The sequence below is a fragment of the Corapipo altera genome, unplaced genomic scaffold, assembly GCF_003945725.1.
Source record: "Corapipo altera isolate COAL_440 unplaced genomic scaffold, ASM394572v1 50, whole genome shotgun sequence".
NCBI lineage: Eukaryota > Metazoa > Chordata > Aves > Passeriformes > Pipridae > Corapipo > Corapipo altera.
Genome location: NW_020884889.1, coordinates 6,320,660 through 6,340,014, shown reverse-complemented (window position 1 = coordinate 6,340,014; position 19,355 = coordinate 6,320,660). Strand labels below are relative to the sequence as shown.

The 19,355-nt window shown below is 45.7% G+C and overlaps 1 protein-coding gene across 3 annotated transcripts in view; it reads left to right on the top strand.

The window, feature by feature from the left end:
* Positions 1-19,355, top strand: part of NTRK3 (neurotrophic receptor tyrosine kinase 3) — a 208,243-nt gene that overhangs the window by 156,735 nt on the left and 32,153 nt on the right. For all 3 annotated transcript variants that reach the window (XM_027644458.1, XM_027644460.1, XM_027644459.1), the window contains 2 exons: positions 10,105-10,235; positions 14,276-14,448. In XM_027644458.1, the coding sequence (XP_027500259.1) occupies positions 10,105-10,235; positions 14,276-14,448 (304 nt within the window). The remainder of the gene's footprint in view (positions 1-10,104; positions 10,236-14,275; positions 14,449-19,355) is intronic.

The following is a 19,355-nucleotide window of genomic DNA, read 5'->3' as shown; positions in this document are numbered from 1 at the left end:
CTGTGTCAGTCCTGCGAGAAAGGGAGTCACAGGAGGTGGGAAGGAAGAGGAGAGATGGAAATTGGGCAAATTGGAGGGAGACTTTCTAATGAAATCCTAACTTGAGCCTGAGATCTGTCTTTCAACACCCCATGTTTTTACTCCATATGGCCTTACTTTTGGAATTTTCTTGTTCCGTGGGTTTGGCTGCATTAGTCACTCGTTTAATGATCACCAGAGGAAGCTGGTGGTGGCAAAACGACTGGGAATGGAGCAAGAAAAGGCATTGCTACCCAGAGTTCACAGATGCCAAAAAAAAAAGCAAGAAAAAAAAAAGCACATGATGCTGGTTTTTTCAAAAATTGTCTTTTCCTTTTGTGATGATGCTGAGGATGGGAGGATGGCAACAATCAGAAGCATTTCCAACCTGCCTGGAGCTCTAGCTGGAAAATGCAGAAGACAAGACCCTCACCAAATTTCCTGCCTTGAGATGGTTCAGAAATTCTGTCACAACACATTTTTCTTGAAATCTTTATGAACTTCCATATCTGGAGGGAACTGCACTTTGTCTAAAGGTACTTCTTCATTTTGTACCCAACTTTGGGGCTAGTTCTTACTCTGTTCAGAGTAAGGGACCACAGTTGTAGTACAGCACGTGAACCACTTCCAAACCATACCTCTTTCTTTAATGCCACCCTTCTAATAGTCACATAGTTTCCAGAACATATTCAATATATCTGGAATTTTTTAGCATTTGTGGTGGGGGCTAGATCCTTCAAACCGTGGATCAGGAAAGAGACTGAACAGCATTGAAACAGTAGTGTCAAAACCCCCTGAGAATCCTCAAAATTACAAGGAAATGTGACCTGAAGCCTGTGCTGCAATACCTACCTGGCTATGTCAGCAACTGCAGCATGGCACTGAAGTTGATGGCTGGGGTGGGGATGACACCAGCAGGATCTGGCTGGTGAGAATAAAAAGGGTGATGATTGACCATGGGATGTCTACTGGTCAGAGCTATACCCTGCTGGGGGGGGTTAGTACTGGCTGAGCTGAGCTCTCCTGGGTGCCAGCAGTGGTGGTGCACGACACGCTTTTGTGTCTGCCTGTCACTCCGGGACAGGAATGACATCTAATTGAGGCTGTTGCAAAGATGAGGGAGTGTTTCAGTGCTGCTCCCAAATTAAGGAGTGTGAGGAAGACCTGGTGCAGCGATGAGGGTTGGGAGAAAGGTTCATGTGGCATGAGGCAGTTAACCCAGCCCTGTGTGACATCCTCCTTCTGGGACGTGGGGGTGCCATAGCCCACAGGACCACAAAGGCAAAAGTTCAGACTGAGTTTACTAAGAGCAAATTCCTTCCTACAAAGGACCCAGCATCTCATTTCTGGCCTTGCAACAGCTCAGCACAATTCACATGCAGCCACGAAGGGGCTGCTTCCTGCACCAGGCACTGGAGTCTGTTCCCATCTCTGTGGTGAAGCTTTGACTGGGGAAATATGAGATCCAACGCTGCCTGAAGGCAGGTGCTGCCGGGCTCCTGGCCCCGCTGGAGCAGTCAGAGCCATGGCAGTGAGCTTGCAGGCTGGGGGAGCCGATAGCCAAGAGCCCCTGGGACCTCGGGGTAGAAGGTGAGCCTCTACGTTCCTGCTGGGAGACATTCTCAATGCTGAGAGGCTGCTGCTGAGACCTGGTCACTTCCAGCTTTCTTGTGATTATCCATCTCGGCAATAGGATGCTGTTAAGTGTCTGATTACTGCGTTGTTAAAGCCTTAAGCCTGAAATCTGGCTATCACGTGGTGTCTCGAGGGGCAGCCGATCCTCCTCCATCCCTCCACCAGTAATCCTTCCTGTCCCTTGGAAAAATAATAAAAAAGAAAGACAAGTGGTATCTGTCTGCAGCAGCACTTTCCAATCAAGTGAAAACTAGCTGGAAAATCAAATCAACCGGTAAGTTCCTGCAAAACAGAACTCTATATCTTTAAAATCTCCTCTTTTGAAGGGATGAACTGAATGGCAATAGCTGCTGATGTAAAACAAACCATTATTCCTTGTATCTCCTCTCCAAGCCCCCCTCCCTGCAGATGCATGAGTCTGAGGGAGGCAGATACTCTCTGAAGACTATTTTCCTCCGTTAAATAAATTCACTTTCAAATAATGTGTAATTAAATGTGTGGTATTGAATTAATGTTTTATTCTGAGTGCTTTGGCAGCAGGGGACCTAGGGGCCTGGCTGGTGGAAAGAAAACATGCTCACCAGAAAGACTCCCTTCTCCTCTCTCTTTCCCTTTTCCTCCCACCCTGCCAAGAATCCCAATCCCTATTTCCAAGAACTGCTGGAGTGTATCAGTGAGTCAGTGATGAGGATGCTTTGTGTATGATCCTTTTTGTGATACATTGCCATGAGGCTCTTGGGCATTTCACCCAGTGGAAAGACCTCTGCAGCCCACTCTGTCCCTCCTCTACTTGTCTTGTGATGGTCCTAGTCTTCCTCTTCAGAAGAACCCAGCTGTGTTAACCCTTGTATAAAAAAAGCAGAGCCCGAGTGTCCCCTTCGGATGTGAAATTGGTGCTTGATGCCTAAGGAGACAGACTGCTGAAGCTGGAGAATCAGTTTATCTTTCCAGCGTAATGCCAACCAGAAATTATTTGAGAAGGTGAAGATGATGTTGGTAATCACTGGATGTTTTTTAGCTCTTTTGTCTGGAATGTTAATAAGGTTTTGGTCCCATCAGCAGTGTTTTGTGTTCCTGTAGGAGCCAGATGAGGAGGAGTTGGTGCATACAGAGACATTGGCAAGCATGGGGTGAACCTTTGCTTTTTCCAGGGATCTCTGTGAAATGGCTGTTGGTTCTGCAGGACTATGCAGTGGTTGTGCATCCCAGTTGAGACTGCTCAGCACCTAGTAGCCATGGGACATTTTGCATTGCTCTCTCCATAAAATAATTACCAAGTGGTTTGTATTCAGATTTATGTGACTGAAATGGATGAGAAGGGTTTGAAGTTGTGTTTTGTTTTTATAGGAGTGTCAGGTTGTTTAAGCTGGGACAGGCTTTTCTGCTTAGTGTCTGTGGAGTGGTGCCAAGTGCATTCTAACTGTATTTTTTTCCAGATTTTTTTCTTTAAGAAAATGAGATTTTGGTTTGGTTTGGGTTTAAACTTTGCAGGTATGTCACTCCAGGTAATGTCACTCCAGGTAATGTCATCCACTTCGGAGTGGTTTTCAGTGTGATGTAGTGAGGGACCCTGGCAGGTTTTGGACTTGCATCTGGTGGGTTGTTGGTTTAAGGTGTGATTGTGCTTTGTCTTTCTCTCAGCTCCTTTACACGCACACACACACTCCCTTTCCACTTGCCTTCAGCTCTGAGAGTGCTGTACATGTGGACTGTTGGTGGTCGCTGCGTGGCTGCATTCGGAGCCGGTGCTGCAGCTCAGGTTACGGCAGCTCAGCGAGTGCTAATCCAGTCACTCCATGCTGCAAATCACATCCCTCTGTGGAGGTTGAGGGCTGTTCTGCAGAAAGACAGCTCTTCCTTGAATCAGTTCTGGCTGGAGTTAGCTGAAAGGCAGCCCTTTGGGTCAGGCTCCCTCTCCATCTGCTATTGCAACAGCAAAAGCCAGAGGAGCTGATGATGTCCTGATTGCCAGAGGTAGGCTTGAAAGTGGTGGATGTAAGGTATTTACAAAGCATCAGAGATCTGCAGGCAGAGGTTGGTCTGTTTTTCTGAGTCTGATTACACTGACAGCTCCTGGTTTAGACTGGCATTCCTGGATAATTTTTTTAACCTAGATTGCCCAGCTAAATGCGTCAAGGCTTGTTATTTTTTACCGAGGTTCATTTAGCAGCATGTAGTGCATTAGCTCTGGGTCTGCTGGGTCAGCTGGGCAATAATGCCTCCTTCCCACCTGGGATCTGCACTCTTGCCTTGCACTGCTCATAAGGAATGAAGCTGATGATAAGAAAATGAAAAGAACTGCAGAAACATAAAATAGTTATCTTTTAAGGTCTTTATGGAGTGTGATCCTTGACTGAGCCAGAAACTGTAGTTGCTCCACCAGGTTCCCAAAGATTCAGATATGCTTTGCATAAACCTGTATGATTTGTGTCAGAACTGCTTGGTACTTATAATCAACAACTCTTTTGAATCCAAGTCCTTGAAGGGTGTCTTACAGAGGAACTTGGCAAAGAACCAGTGTCTGGGCACAGCGCCGAGTTGCTGGAGCGTGTACCCAGGCCCTTTCCCAGAGGTGGCTCATGTCAGAGCTGGGAGAGAAGCCACCACAAGTGGAGGGCTACCTACTCAGAGTCCATGCAGAGATGAGAACCAGCCTGTTTATGTCTCCATTTTTTAAAATGATGTGGGACTGATTCTCCCTTTGTTTACACATACTTCACAGCAGCTATTGATTGAAATCAATATCCTTCATTGACTTTGATGGATTTGCGCCAGGCCAGGAGGGAGACTCCACCTCCATGCAGCCTGCCTATGCATTATCTTCTCTCACTGTTAGACAAGTCTGTGAGAGAATGACTTACCAGCCCTCCAGTGGCAAGGCTCTTTGATCTGGTCCTACCTGATGTGCACGTTTTGCTCTGATCAGGTACATCGGATAACTCATCAACATGTTTCGTTGACATCCAGGCTGCAATTGACTGCCTGACATGAAAGGCACTCTGCTTGGTACTTACATGTCTTAATAAGAAGATTTCCAGTATAAATTGTAAGCTTTGATTATTTGGTTTTAATTGTCATGGAGCAGCAAAGCTATGCAGCTCTTTATTCATAAGAGTTATTTCAGCAGTAGCAAGAAAGAAATGAATGAATCATATTGACTAAGTGAGAACTTTGCTACCTTTTTGGGGACAACTTAGGTATAAAGAAAAGAGACAATTCTTTGGCATAAATTAGTTGTTACAGCAAATGACTCAGCCACTACTAAAAAGTCAGTGTTGTTATCATTTATAAAGTGCTGTTGATGCAAATGAGGCTTTAGAAGCTTATGAAAATCAAGGCCATATCTACAAAGAGCCCAGGATCAGACTCAAATCAGGATACCCTAGAAACAGATCTAAAATAAGTCAGTTTTAAACCAGGGTTTGAACAACAAGAGGGGAAAAAATAGAGAAGAAGAAAAAGAGAGAAAAAATGCCATGATTTGAAAAAGCGGAGGGAGGGAGGAGCTGGTGATGGAGAGGTGCAGGAAAGGACCTACCTTTAGGGAAAACAGGGCCACATGTGAGAAGGAAAGAAAAAATTATAGAAAATTGATATTGGTCTTTTCTTGGCTAGAATAGAAATCTTCTGGTAAAGAGAGTGGCAAAAGTAAATGGAGAAATTTCTGTAACTTTTTTCTGTTCAGCCAGCAAGCCCCATGTTGTTTGTGAATTAATAGTCCAAGATCAAGAAACTCACTAAAAACACAACAATGAGACAGACTGCTTGCTGATTGGGAGTTTGAAAGAAGGAGATGTGAGGAAATAATTGAAATTAATTAATCTAACAATTGAAATTGACCTGGTGTAAATGATCCAGCATTAGTAGTTTTGCATTTTACTGTAACTTAAGTACTAGCACTGCTCATGGTTTACTCTGCTTGGAGTTTGATTTGTCCATTTACCTCCCACTGTAGTCATCTGTGTCCAAACACAATTATGCATCCAGGTTTCAACTGTATTATCAAACCATGGTTTTAAGGATTCTGACTGTGATGGGAATCTGAAATGCAGCATTTGCAGTGTCACTGAACCCATCTCTTCTTTGTCTGATGCCCAGGACTGATTTAGAAATGAGACAGTAATTGGAAAATTAGATTCATGAAATGTACCGATGTAACGTCCCAACATCCGCTCATGTGATTGAAATCTGGTGGTTATTCAAAACAAGTTGTTTTCATTGCACACAGTCTGTTACCAGCTCCATATGCTCTACCTGGGATTTGCCTTGACCTTACCATAAGCTAGAGAGACTCTGCAATATGAGCATAAAAGACGGGAGAAGAGTCATTGAATCAGTGATACAAGTGGAAAAGTCCTTGCTTTTCCAGGCTCAATCACAAGGGCCAGTGCAGAAGTGACCCATTAGAAAATGGTAGATTGATGTATAAGAAAAGCAGAATTAACCTTGTTCCCTCTTCTGTCCTGCAAAAAGGTTCAGAGGTGGTTAGGTAAGATCCCTTTGCACATCTGCAGCTGCCACCCTTCTGCCTCAGCTCTTCCAGTGAAAGGGAAAGCTTTCTGCTTTGGAGGCTATTTGTAAAGGTGGGTGCAGTGTCCCAGACTTATTCTTGTTAATGCTCTAACTTACCCTCCTGCTGCCATCACTGAACTGAAGTCACAGGCCATTTCCAACCAGCTGCAGGTTGGGTGCTTTCTGGTGTGGTTAATGGGCTATTCACAACAAGAGTTTGAAACACTTTCTCCGTGTGTTAAATCTTGATGGACAAGAAGGAAGGTGGAAAATCTACACAACTTTCTGTCCGTGTCATGCAGCAACATAGTAATCCCAAAACAAGGACTAAAAGATGTTTCATTTTAAACTGAAATTGTTTCGGTGTTGTGTGCTCACATCCTTCCTGCAGATACAGCACAGCTTTGAATGAGTTCCCATCATGCTGTCAAGTCTGCTTATTTTCCTGTCAGGTCTTCCTGTGGCTCCTGCAAAGGTTCTTCTTTTGAATTGTCTTGTTGGCTTGTTTTTATAAGTTAATGGTACAAGGGGAGAAAAAAAACCCCAAAGAGTGGTACTTAGGGGAAGGCAGTTTGCATACACCTTGTCTACAGGGCTGACTGCAACACAGCCAAGACAGATTAGCACACCACTGCCTGCCTAAAACAAATAAACACCAGCTGTTTATCAGACAGGGCTCAGCTTTCTCCAGGAGGAGGTAAACAGATTTATGCAGATGAACCTCTGAGGTGCCCTTGCAGCAGAGCATCCTTCATGGCTACTCTGCCTTCCTTATGAGTTACAGCCAGGACAGACGAGCACAGAGGTGCAGGGTTAGCACAATAACACAGCCATCTGCACTGTGCCGGGGTGGTTTGTCACTGCTTTATGACCAAAGCCCATCTTTAATAGTAATTTAGAATTAATCATAGTGCTGATCTCTCTGTGAATGGAAGAATTTGGTGTAAAAATCACTATTTTAGGCCTATAGCATGTGAAAAAGCAATTTATTATAACTCACTTATTATTCCATTTGTGTCTAAAATGCTGTGAAGCAAAATTTATGGCCAATTGAGGTTGAGAGAAATTGTGATCAGCAAAAGTACTTTTCTGATTCTGCATTAAGATTGTCCAGTTGCTGTCAAACTACTTAACTTCATGACCCTTTTATTTTTATAACCACCCAAGTTTATTTTAAATCCAGCAGTGCTACATGCATCCACCACTGCAAAAGTATTGCTTCTCTCTCAATTCAACTCTGCCTGCTGCAATAGCACATTTAATTCTTCATATAAATTTTCCCTGAAGCTTCTCAGGTGACTTTAACAACTTGCTGCAAAATCTGGTCTTGAACACAGATGGGATATTATTTTAATAATGTAGACATAATTACACAGTTTGGATGCCAGCTCTCAGAAATGTCTGATCATTTATTAAGATGTTGTTGGGAGGAAAAATTGGGAGCTGAACATTCTGGGCAAGACTCTGGAGAGTTCAGAAAGAGAAGTTTGCTTCAGTTCTCATGGTGTTGCTCACAAGAAGTATAAACATTCTCAAATAGTATTGCTGGATATTCTGAGGCAGTTTCCTTTTTAACTTTATCTCACACCAAACGGGGCAATCGGATTGCAATTGCTATATTTCTGAGTTTTTTGAAGTGTCCTTGGGCTCCTCTTAGTACCAGATCATTCCCCTACAGCTTTCATGACTGCTGCTATTCAGGAGACCAACAATGCAAATATGTGGTTTGTCAATACAGTAGGTCCAAGGTACTGTAGTGATGAGTGTTATAGAAATGCTTGCCAAGAGAAAGAGGAAAAAATCCTTTCTCTCTACTCTATAAAGTAAATTGGTACCATTTGAGCTTTTCTTAGATTAGGACTTTCCTCACCCAAGTGCATCACTTAACATTTCAACACATAATATCTCAGATTTCTCAAGGTACTCCTTAAACACTCAGCTAAACCAGGTGGAGAAGGCAAAGTCCACATGTGATTTGTTCTCCCTGGCTGTCACTGCGGGTTTAATACCAGAATAATTTTAGATGTGCCTACCACCCTGTGCATTAATGTTACAAATGTTATTAATATTGGTAAGTAACACTTTTCAGTCTGCGGAACAATTAACAAAAAGGTCAATGAGAATTCCCCAGAGAGGCATCTTTCATTACAAGGCCCATTGCTTATGCAATCTCACGGCATCCATCTTCCCAAACAAGCCAAAGGCCCAGAGATGGCAGCTACTGAGCTCCTAATTAAAAAGCTTAATTGTACAAAATCCATTAGGATGCTTGTCTTCTAATCCCTTTGAGTTTTGATGCATTGTGTTACCTATGTTGTTGTGGGGCACATGACCCCCCGGGACGATACAGGTACCTGTTTGGACACCTGGGTGGCAGGAGCTGGTGGCAGATTGTGATGTCTGTTAGTGACATGTCCCTGCAGCCAGTCTGAAACCTGGAGGTAGTCACCTCCACCTCCTGGATCTGCAATGTCCCACGGAAAATTCACGTGAGCCAAGGGGTGCGTACCTGTGCCAGGTGGAAGAGATGGAAAAGACTCAAAAGTGGTCCAGTTTGTGAGCACACATATTCAAGGTTATGGTCGCTTCAGGGTAGGAGTGGAAAGAGGGCACTGACCCACTTAATGCCTCTGCTTGGGGAGACCTGTCATGCATCAGCTTTTGCTCACCAGGCGCTGGAGAAAAGTGTACAGCTCTCCACTGCCCTGCCATGACCCTCAGGCTGAAGCTGGGGGTGGTCTGTGGTGCCAGAGTTCTCAAGGGAGGCAGTAAGCCTCACTGAAGGACAGTTTAGAGAGATGAAGTTTTGGGTGCTGTGCCTCCAGAAAATGCTATGGTGGCTGTGCATCTGTAGCTGCTTCCACAGCTTATTATGGGCATTAAAAAGCCTCTTTGTATTGCTGAGGAGCTGCAGGGGTGCTGTGATGTCAGAAAAGTGCTTGGAGGTTTGGTGGCAAGTAGCGGTGCCCTAGTATTTTTCCCAGAAGAGAATATGGAAACCCACAACTTCTCCCAGCAGCCAGTGGCATTTAATCATGCCAAAGCATAGTGGATATCCCATAGTCACTTACCCACCCTTGTAGTTGCCTGATCCCTGGGCAGACCCAGCCCTTAGGAATGACCTGTTAGCTGAGCAGACCAATTTTCATTGGCCTTTGTACCTTTGGTAAATTAATAGCTACTGCTCTTCTGATTCTTCCTGAAACCTGGGTTGCTATTCTCTGTCAGTCCTTGCCATCCTAAATGTCAGTGGAAAGGATCATTGAAACTAATGGATTCAGTTTGTCTGTTGTGCCAGTGACTGTATCCTGGGATGACCTTTCTGAGGTAACAGTCGAGTAGAAGGCTGCAGGGTCAGGGTCCTACTGCAGGACAGTACTCGGTGCTTCCAGCCGGCTCCTGCTTGTGCCCTGACGTGCATGGGGGTCAGTGGTCTTCCTCCTCTTGGGAATGATTTGACTTGCCAAGGTTGAACCCCAAAAATCTGCTGCATTTGAATTTAAACTAAACCCATTTGAAATGCAAAACTCATCAGGATCTTCTAATCTTGCCTGGCCTGGCATCAGAGGTACGTGACCTTTGCTACCCCTCACAGGAGATGGATTATTTCCAGGATCATTCCAAAGAGATTCAGGTCTCTGTAGCAGAACTTGCCCCAAAAGTTCCTCTCCCTGTGGAGAAGCTTGCCACGAGCTTGTCATGAGAACGTGATAAACCTCAAGTACTTTCCTCGCAGATGTTTTGTGTGAGACTAGCTCCATCCCAGAGATGGCTGCGTTCTGTGGGTGGGTAAAAAGATCCCTGTAGATGTTTTTGCAAAGCAATTTCAGATCCCTTGCAGCTTGCAAGAAAATTGAATTAGTTGTTTTCCATTCCCTGAATTAACCCTGATTCATTCTTCCCTCAACCCTCTCCCTCTTCCTCCCCTCCCTCCAACAGATGTCCAGCATATTAAGAGGAGAGACATCGTTTTGAAGAGGGAGCTGGGAGAAGGTGCCTTTGGGAAGGTGTTCTTGGCCGAGTGTTACAACCTCAGCCCCACCAACGACAAAATGCTGGTGGCAGTGAAGGTAAATCCCAAGGGCGAATGGCAGAGTAGGGCAGGGGCTGGCTGGCAAAGCGAGACTGGATGAGCCTGCATGGGAAAGGGAAGCAGGGGAGGGCTGGGGGCCATGGGTGGAGATTTATTTGATGCTGGAGATTGTGGTAAATCCACTTAGTCACACAAAGTTTCAGTGTTTCGCTTCAAGGTTGGTTGTTCTCACCAATGCCAAAACCTCCCTTCCTGCTGGCGCAGCCAGGAGACAGACAGGGAGGAGAAGCTGGTCTGGAAGCCGTGAGCTCCTGTGCAGCTGAAGCAGCCCAGTGTGGATCCACCTCCCTCTGTGAGACACTGGGGCCCTGCTCCTTCTGGATTTTATCTTTTTGTGTAACATGCAGAAGCTGAAACAAAAAAAAAGGACTCAGCAAAAAGAAGTACTTAAAAGCTAAGCACGATGAACCAATTTTCTGGAATCAATTTGCCACAAGATGGGCGAAGCAACTCTGCTCAGCTCCACTCAGCTCCTGCTTGCCTAGCCACAGGTTGCTCCTGCTTTGCTCATTTTGAGCCAATACAGGTTCAGCTTGGCTTGTGCTGTGCTGCTTGCATCCTTGTAATAGTCCCTGTGTGAGCTGTGTCCCATCAGTGTGGCTCTGGGCAGGGCAGACCACTCAGTGCAGAACTGCGCTCTCCTCTCAAGTGGCACCAGTTGGCAGACACACACAGTCTAATCCCTTGGATTTAACCAATGCCTCCTAACTCCTTGGAACAAGTTCTGCATTAGAACCGATGCTCTACAGGGGGAAGGTTCCAGCACTCTCTCCAGCATGCTGGAGGCAACCAGTTACTTGAGAGTTGTTCTAATCATTGGCAGCTCAAGCCTTTTTTTATTTGTAAGCTTGTGTGTCCCATTTTGCTCCAGCAGTGAAGTGCAAGATTGAACCTTTCACCTCTGAGACTGGTTAAAGCTGAGGCAGCGAAGACACCCATATGATTAATTGCTTGATTACAGGACTGGTACCTGCCTATCAGTGTCAGCCATCCCTTAGCAAGCCTGGCTCTTGAGTCTCTTCTGAGTTTCATTTGCATGTAGGCAGAAACAGCATCTGAACTTGTTTCTGTTAATTGCTACTATGAGCTTACATCTCCAAAATGCCTTTCATCCTGCAAGATCATACAGTTCCAGCTGTATGAAGCAGGGCCTTGGAATCTGGCTTCTTGCCAGCTCTGGGAGTGGCAGGAAAAAAAAATCCCTCTAATTTGGGCCACATTATAAATCTGAGGTAAAATAAAAAAAAAAGAAAGGTTTTACATATTAAGTTGAGATTTGACTGCATTTCCTGAAGATCCCATGCTCCTGATAGAGGCTGAGAACTACCTCCCCAGTCACTGCAGCTCAGGGCAGCAGCAGGATATGCTGGTTAAGGGCAGCTGAGTCCACAGCCCAGAGCCTGCCTCTGCCCTGCTCTCAGGGACTCTCTCCCAGGGCCAAATAAAGTGGCTGTGTTACTCACTCAGTTAAATGGACTCAGATTTTCAGCAAATCTAGAGGTCGCAGCCCCGCAGATAAGCTGAGTTTTGATGTGATGACATGGACAAGCTCCCTGTTTTATTCAGCTTGCCTCTAAAAGCATGCTAAGAAATGCACAAAAACTATATCCAGCGAAGAGTGTTGAGGTGACAAAGTCAAGTACTAGAAATGCTGGAGGGGCTGCATTCAGGGCATGTCCTTCAAACACGTATTTTTCATTTGTCTGTGAGCTGCTCCGTTGTGATGATCACTCCTGTGCTGAGAACTCCCTAGATGTGAGTGTGCCTGTTTTCACAGCTTCCCTGCAAGTTGCTGGGGTTTTATCATCACTATTTTGCAAGGGATGAAGGGCAGATGGAGAAGCAGGAAAACTGAGCTGAAGGGATCCACTTAGGTGGAAGACAGAGTTACTAATCTCCCTTTCCAGCCCCTGGACAGCAGGTACCAGACTCAGAGTGAGCCCTGCTGCAGCAATAAATGTACAGTGCTTGTGGAGACCTGGCCATGATGCCGCATAAGAGGGGATTTTCCAGGTAATATTGAAACAACTGTTGCTTCATGACAACAGATGCAGCCTTGCAGATGCTCAGGGACTTGCCAGAAATTATGGAAGAATCATGTGATGGAGGCACAAAAAATTCCACCCCAAATCTTCCTGAGAGAGTAATTCCAGTGATTTTCCTGAGACATCCCTTCTCTTTCTCTGGTTCTAGTCTTCTTTCCCTGTTCTATCCCTGTTTTCCTCATTTCTAAATGTTTGACTGTGCAACTTTAGTAATGTGGGGGATTTTAATAACTTTTTTTTGATGTGTTGTGTTTACAAACTTGCAGTCCTGACACCTTCTAGAAATGATTGTGTGTGAAGGGGAGGAAACCTAAGCTCACTGCAGCTTGAAATAGTATGTGCAACCACAGGAAAAAGGGGGAGAAAAGAGTGATGGGGGAAGGGACTATTTCCCTGCAGAAGAATAGGGTAGCATCAACATTATGAAGATATTAAATGACTAAAAGTAATTGGGTACCTGAGATAAGGATGGATGCTTTGCCATCTGCACCATGTAACTAACATTCATCTAAATATCTCTAGTCAAGCTATCCCAAAGGACAAAGAATTAAAATAGATTTACGCCATGTGTCTAGTAGTTTGGGGGCAGAAGAAGAAGAAGTAGTGTGCTAAAGCTTGGGGAAAAACCTTCCAGCAGATCTGCTCCGAGGTGAAAAGCACCTGCTCTGAAGGACTCACTATATCCAGCAGTACCGTGGGCCAGACAAGGTGCAGTAACAGTGTGCTGGGTCCTGTCCTCCAAGCACAGTTTTCTGATGCTTAACACCTCTTTTTAAGCATAAATTGCAGCCTGCACCTGCTCATGCCACTTATCCTGTCTGTATGGGGAGATTGAAGGCATGGGGAAAAGGGAGAAGGTATATTTGTGTGTAGGCAAGGGGAGAGCTACCTCGTGTCCCTCACCACTGAGAGGGAACTGGTGCACATGAGAGTGACTCAGGACAACTAGAACAAGTTTCCTTGAGTCTTTTACAGCTCCTGTTAGGCTGCACACTTAAAGCCAGAATTGGTTTTAAACAGTCCTGGCATGTGGAGGATGGGGAGGATGTAACTGAGACACAGCAACTCAAAACCAGATTTGCCTCTTCATTTCCTTAAATGTTTGCAAAGACCTTGCTGATTCTCATGGCCATTCTATCTTGTCAAATGGTCTGGGCTTCAACTTTTTTATCAAGTTCCCTCCCTTGGTACCCTGAGATAACAACAAGCTGTTTTCAAACTAGCTCACCAATGCAACTGCACAATAACGCACGGACAAGCCAGACTCCAAGCCTGGGAATTCCTCCCTGATTGCCGGCTGCACCCACAGCAACATCTTCATGGCAACTCTGCAATGTCAGGCTGGTCCTCACCACCTGGAGCCTGCAAGCTCCCTGCAATGGCAAAGTGGCATGCTCAAATTGTGGAAGATGAGATATTCTCAATAAGGATACCAATTTCAGCATCAGTCTTCCGGGAAGCTGCTATAAACAGCAGAGAATAAAAACATGATTTTAAAAATTATGAGAAAAAACTTGACATTGTCCTTCTTCGGAGGCAGTTTGAAAAATCCACACAATAACTGCACAGCCAGGCAAATCCATCTTCTGAATAAAGGCAATGTAGTCAGCTATTTCAAAATAAAAGACAGATAGCAAGGACTGGCTGGCTCAGAAATTTAATAATAATGAGATATGAAGCCATTCACCCCTAGGTCACCAGTACAAATTCTGCCCAAGCTGGGAATAATTGGAAGCTATTACCCTCTGAAGCATGTTTGCTGCTGCCTAAGAAATGAGCTGGGGAACCCACTGGGCCAGTGACTACATGAACAAAACATTTAGGTGGTGCCACCAGCCCTCCCAGAGCAATGGGGCCAGTGGCAGCGGTTCCACTCCTCTCCCTTTCTCACCAGCTCCTCTGTGATGCTGTGACCCATTTACTTTTCCCTCGCCTGAGCCCACCCTGTGCGTGTCTATGTCCCTCATTTCAGGCACTGAAAGACCCCACGTTGGCAGCCCGCAAGGATTTCCAGCGGGAGGCAGAGCTGCTCACCAACCTGCAGCACGAGCACATCGTCAAGTTCTATGGCGTGTGTGGGGACGGAGACCCGCTCATCATGGTCTTTGAGTACATGAAGCACGGCGACCTGAACAAGTTCCTGAGGTAAGTGTGAAGGAGGGCGTGGGAACTGCTGCACAGCCACCCCAAGGGTGAGTTCTGGCTCAGTGCTGCACCAGTGACATAATTCAGTGAGCTGAGGAATGAGAGATGGTTGTTCCAAGGACAGCTTGTAGGAGATGATAGTCCTCACCACGTCTGGTGCTCTGTTAGCCCTGTCCCAACATTTCCTCTTGGGTAATCTCAATAGTGGTCTCTGTGAACTGTGGAAACCAGGGGTTTCTTCTCCCACCTCAGCAAGTTTGAAGCTGCAGGAGGTGTGTCTGCCCGTTGGGGGTAGAAGGACATGATACCACAGCTGTCAGCAGCTCCAAGTCTTGTACACCCAGCAAAGCCATGTCCCGCTGAAGCAGGAAGGCCACTTGCCATCACTCCCTCAGTCACCCAGCTCCTGCTTGAACAGCACAAGAACCAAAGTATTCCTTTCAGAAACTTGCTGGAGTCCTTGATCTGGTTGGTATCCTGTGCATTTACTGGACTCTAGTTCTCATTCCTGTATTCATAAAAGACCTAAGAAATGTTGGAGGGGCCTCAGGCAGTGACTGTGGAGTCCATCCCGGATCCCTAGTCCCCATGCCTCATCAGACAGAGATCTCTTAACCTGTAGCACCACACTACTCAAGAAGCCTGGCAAGGCCTGAAAAAGTGCTGTAATTTCCTTCCCTGTCTCTAGAGAGTTGTAACTTGCTGGAGCCCTCTCTGCCCCCATCATTCAACCATTTCATCAGCCTGAGGCAGATCATTTGTGTGCCCTGCATCCACCAGCAGCAAGGGGCAGGGAGCAGCTGTTGGCGGATGTTTATGGTGCTCTTCTCCCACGAAACAGAAATTCCACTCTGAAACCTGCATGCAAGTGGAGTGGTACTTACCTCTTGAAATAATTAGTAGTTTTATTTCCCAATATTTAGAAAATTGGACCCTTGATATTTTCCTGTTTTGACTGCAAAGTGTGAATATGATTGCAGGAGGAACAAGAAGCTTGTGTGCTGCAGGTCTAGGTCTGGGGTTGGGATACACTCAGTGAGTATTTTTCTGCCATTACAGTCAGTTTCTGACCAGGAGACACAGGTTTTCCCCTGAGGTTTTCACTTCTAAGCAATCACCTACACCAGAAGAGATATGAAGAAGGATTGTAGAGGTTTCTTCTTTTGTCTGTCAGGTAGTGATAACCTGTCTGCAGCTCCACTGGGGCATTCACTTGGCAGTGGATGAGCTGAGAACATTCCTGCATTGGTTTTCCTCCTCATTTTCCTCATCTGTGGGTAGAACAAATATGATTTTATAGCTCAGTCCCTGTCTTAGGCTCTGGATAGATAGATGACAACCTTGGCAAGGTAGGACAAGTGAAGGCTGCTGCTACATTGGCTTTACAGAGCTCCTCAGACCCACGTTCGAGGGGGAGCAGCCTTGATTACCCTGGGACCCTCTCTTGTGGTACCTGCAAGGGCTCAACAACCTTCTAGCAGCAGCAGATTGAACTCTACCTACTGGCATGAAACCATGAGTTGAACTGAAAGGTTATTTTAGCACAGATTGGTGATGCAGTGTTAAGGACAGTGCCTCAGCCTTGTGACTGGAGGAAGGCAGTCTGAAAAAGAGCATGAGACATGGTGTTCTTAAAGCACCTCACAAAGAAGAGTGGAAAATTGACCCATCATTTTTCCTGGCAGAACCAACAGCCTTAATTCACTTAGAGGAGGGAGATACTACAGCTGAGGCACAACCTCTCACTGCTCTAGCTGAGCTCCTGAACAGTGTAGTCCAAAACAGGCTCTCCCACTTTCTCAGAAAGATGTCTTGTGCCCACTGCCAAAGCCTCATGGAATTGCTTCACACAATAGTGTGTCCCTAAGGCTGATATCATGCTGGAGCCATGGACATCCTCATCCCTGTCCCAACTCTTCCTTGGGACATGTCTGAGAAACACTCATGCCTGATGAAATTCATCTCCAGTTTCACTGGAGAAGAAAGCTCGTTGTATTATCTTTGGCCTTTATGAAGGAAAAGAAACTTTCCAGATGTGTGGTCTCTGGGATTGCAGCTCCTCATCTTCCAACTGCATTTAACTGCCAGCTTCTCCTTCCTGTGCAGCCTTGGAGAAAGCAGTTCCGTGCTCCCTTCTCTGCATGCTGGTGTGTGGTGGGCAGTGAAACCCCTCTGCATCCCAGAGGAAGCTGGCTTTGGGAGCAAGGGAGCTTATACCCGGCAAACAGAAACTCAAAATGCCTAAGGGGACATATGGAAAGAGAGTTGTGGGTTTGTTTGTCAGGTCAGGTATCTGCTGGTGGGACACCGTGGAATGGGGACTGCAAGGGGGTAAGAAAGGGTTGATGATGCAGAGCTGCCTAGCATCCCTCAGCAAGCAGCAGTTTTTATAGTGTGATGATTCACCCAGCCCGCAGCAGGAGACAGTGACTCCCAGACACTGGAGGCTAGGGATGCTGGGAGTCTGTAACAGGCACTCAGATGGACTTTTCCCAGTTTAACTGCAGAAATCGAAAAAGCAGTAAAAAGGAAGAGGCTCACTTTAGACTCAGTTTCCTAGAGAAAAGCACAATAAATAAATTCCCCTAAGTGTTTTTAAATCTTTGTGTGCTTCCTAGAGAACAGAGAGTTTTACTGGTCTGTAATATTGACTGGTGTGGAAAAGGAAGGCACTAGGATCAACACCTACCTGCTGAGTTAGTGGTGGCATGCACTGGGATGGTTCTGCACACCTGCCAGGGCCCCTCTGTGTAAGACTGTTGCTGGGGGTGCAACAACAAACCCTGCTGTCTGCACCAGGGGAGACTGCAATTGTGGTGTCCTGCCTCATAGAAAATATCAATAGACATGATCTTGATGTGGAGAAATACAGGCGTTCCTCTCCAGGGAGCACGGCATCCCTAGGGATGCTGTGCACAGGGGCTGGAGTCTGCCAGGGTGGGTGGGTGGCAAGGCTGGGTATTCCCAGCACACACCTCCACTGCTCAGGGGTCTGCAGTGACCATGTCCCTCTCTGCTAACCAGAGGTGTCCATCACTTCCCCCCTTCACCTTTGTCACTAGTTTTCTAGCTTTTGTTTTCTGTCTGGGACAGAAGGAATTTTGAAGTAGGGATAATTGCACATTGCCATTATTGACCCTCTCTGCAGTCTGTAGTAAGTCGTTGCCACTCATACAGGCAATAGGTTTTGTTAGAAAAGTTGCAAAATTCTGGTGGTTTTGTGTCAGCCCTTCTGGTGAAGCAGCCCCACAGTCAGACTGTCTTGGGACAGAAGAGGAATTTCAGAAGAGGAAGTTAGAAGGGTGATTTTTTTTCCCAAAAGCCTCCACCACTCCATAATGGAAAAAACCTCCAGTAGTTCTTTAACAGGAAATCCACCCAATTTTATGACCTCTCTCTAAAGCTAAATTAAACTCCTTTCCCCAGGAAAAGATGGACATACCCTTCTCATATTCCCTGTAGGCTTCTTGACACATCTAAATGTACTAATATCCTTCCTGTTTATATCATAAATGTGTTGATTCTTCTTTCCTTTGGATTATAACCATATGGGATAGAGAAAGGGAGGGAGGGACATGTACGTAGTAGAGATGACATACTGAGATGAGTCCTGTATAGTAGGTTGTACAAAGAACCAGTGAATTAAAGGTGTTGGCTGACCATTTTTTAACCACCACATGTTCCCCTCAGACACAGACACTTCTTTGGGGGCCATTATTGTATTTAAAAAAATGGTAGCAATGAGATAGTAATACATCCTTCACTTCTCACCTAGGAATGTTTACCTTTGATGACAACAGGTATCAGCTGTAGCTAAATATGATGTAACTGCAAGGCATGACTGGCACAAACTGTCCAGAACAGTTTTAGAAGCTATTGTTTGTTCTGCTTTGCTGTTTTTAGCTAACCTGCTCAGTCCTGGCTCAGCTTCACCTGCTGTCGCCATTTGTTGTCACCACCAAGTAGTTTCCTGGCGTAAACACGTCTGTGGGCTATTTAAATAAGACATCAAACAGTCATTTCTGCATGCACTCTTCTGCAGCTCCTTCAGCAAGTCTTCCTGTGTGCTGCTGCTTCCACCATACCCATAGGGCTCCGAGATGCATCTGGCAGCCCCTGCTCTGCTGCTCACACTGCTGCTCCCAGACAACTCACCCCACACTCAGCAGCACCACCCACTCGTGGCTCCCAAAAAACACTCCTGGCTCCTCAGCAGTTTTTTCTGCAGTTTCTCTCCTCTTCCAGCTGCCCTTTCTACCAGGAGAGGACTTTTAGAGCCATGTTCCCAGTGGTAGGGAAGGTAGCTGAAGAGGGGGGCATTTGAAAAACTGATGCTTGAACCCCAAACATCTGGATGCTCATTTCTTTTGTGCACCCTCAAGCCCAACACAATTCAGGAACAGAGGTAAAGGTGGGAAACAGTTTATATCTTGTGGTGTGTTGTTCAGTCCCGTGTCAAGGAGGAGGGAAAGCTCTGAATGTGCAGTTTCAATTTGCTGTCTCTCTGTGGGGTTACTGCTGATGACAGGGGTAAAATGCCAAGAATAATTTCAAAGAGAACAGTATGAAAGCCTCAGAGGAAATGCTGTTCTGTGTCTTAGTCACAAGAAGGAAGGTCACAGCAACATTTCTTGCATTTCCCTAAATACAAGGGCTTTTGTTATTCTACCTTCGCACAAGTTACCACAGGGTGAGCTCTAACAGGGGAAGAGACATCACAGAGGGAGTATGGCACAGAAAGGCTTGGTACATAGTGATGAAGGGGACAAAAAAAGGACAGAACAGGAATTAGACTCACCTAAAGTCCTACATTTACAATGCACCTGGTTCAGCAAAATATTTCCTTTTGTTGCACAGGATGTTTTCTGCATCTGCTGACAGCCAGGGCTAAACTTTGCACCTGTGCT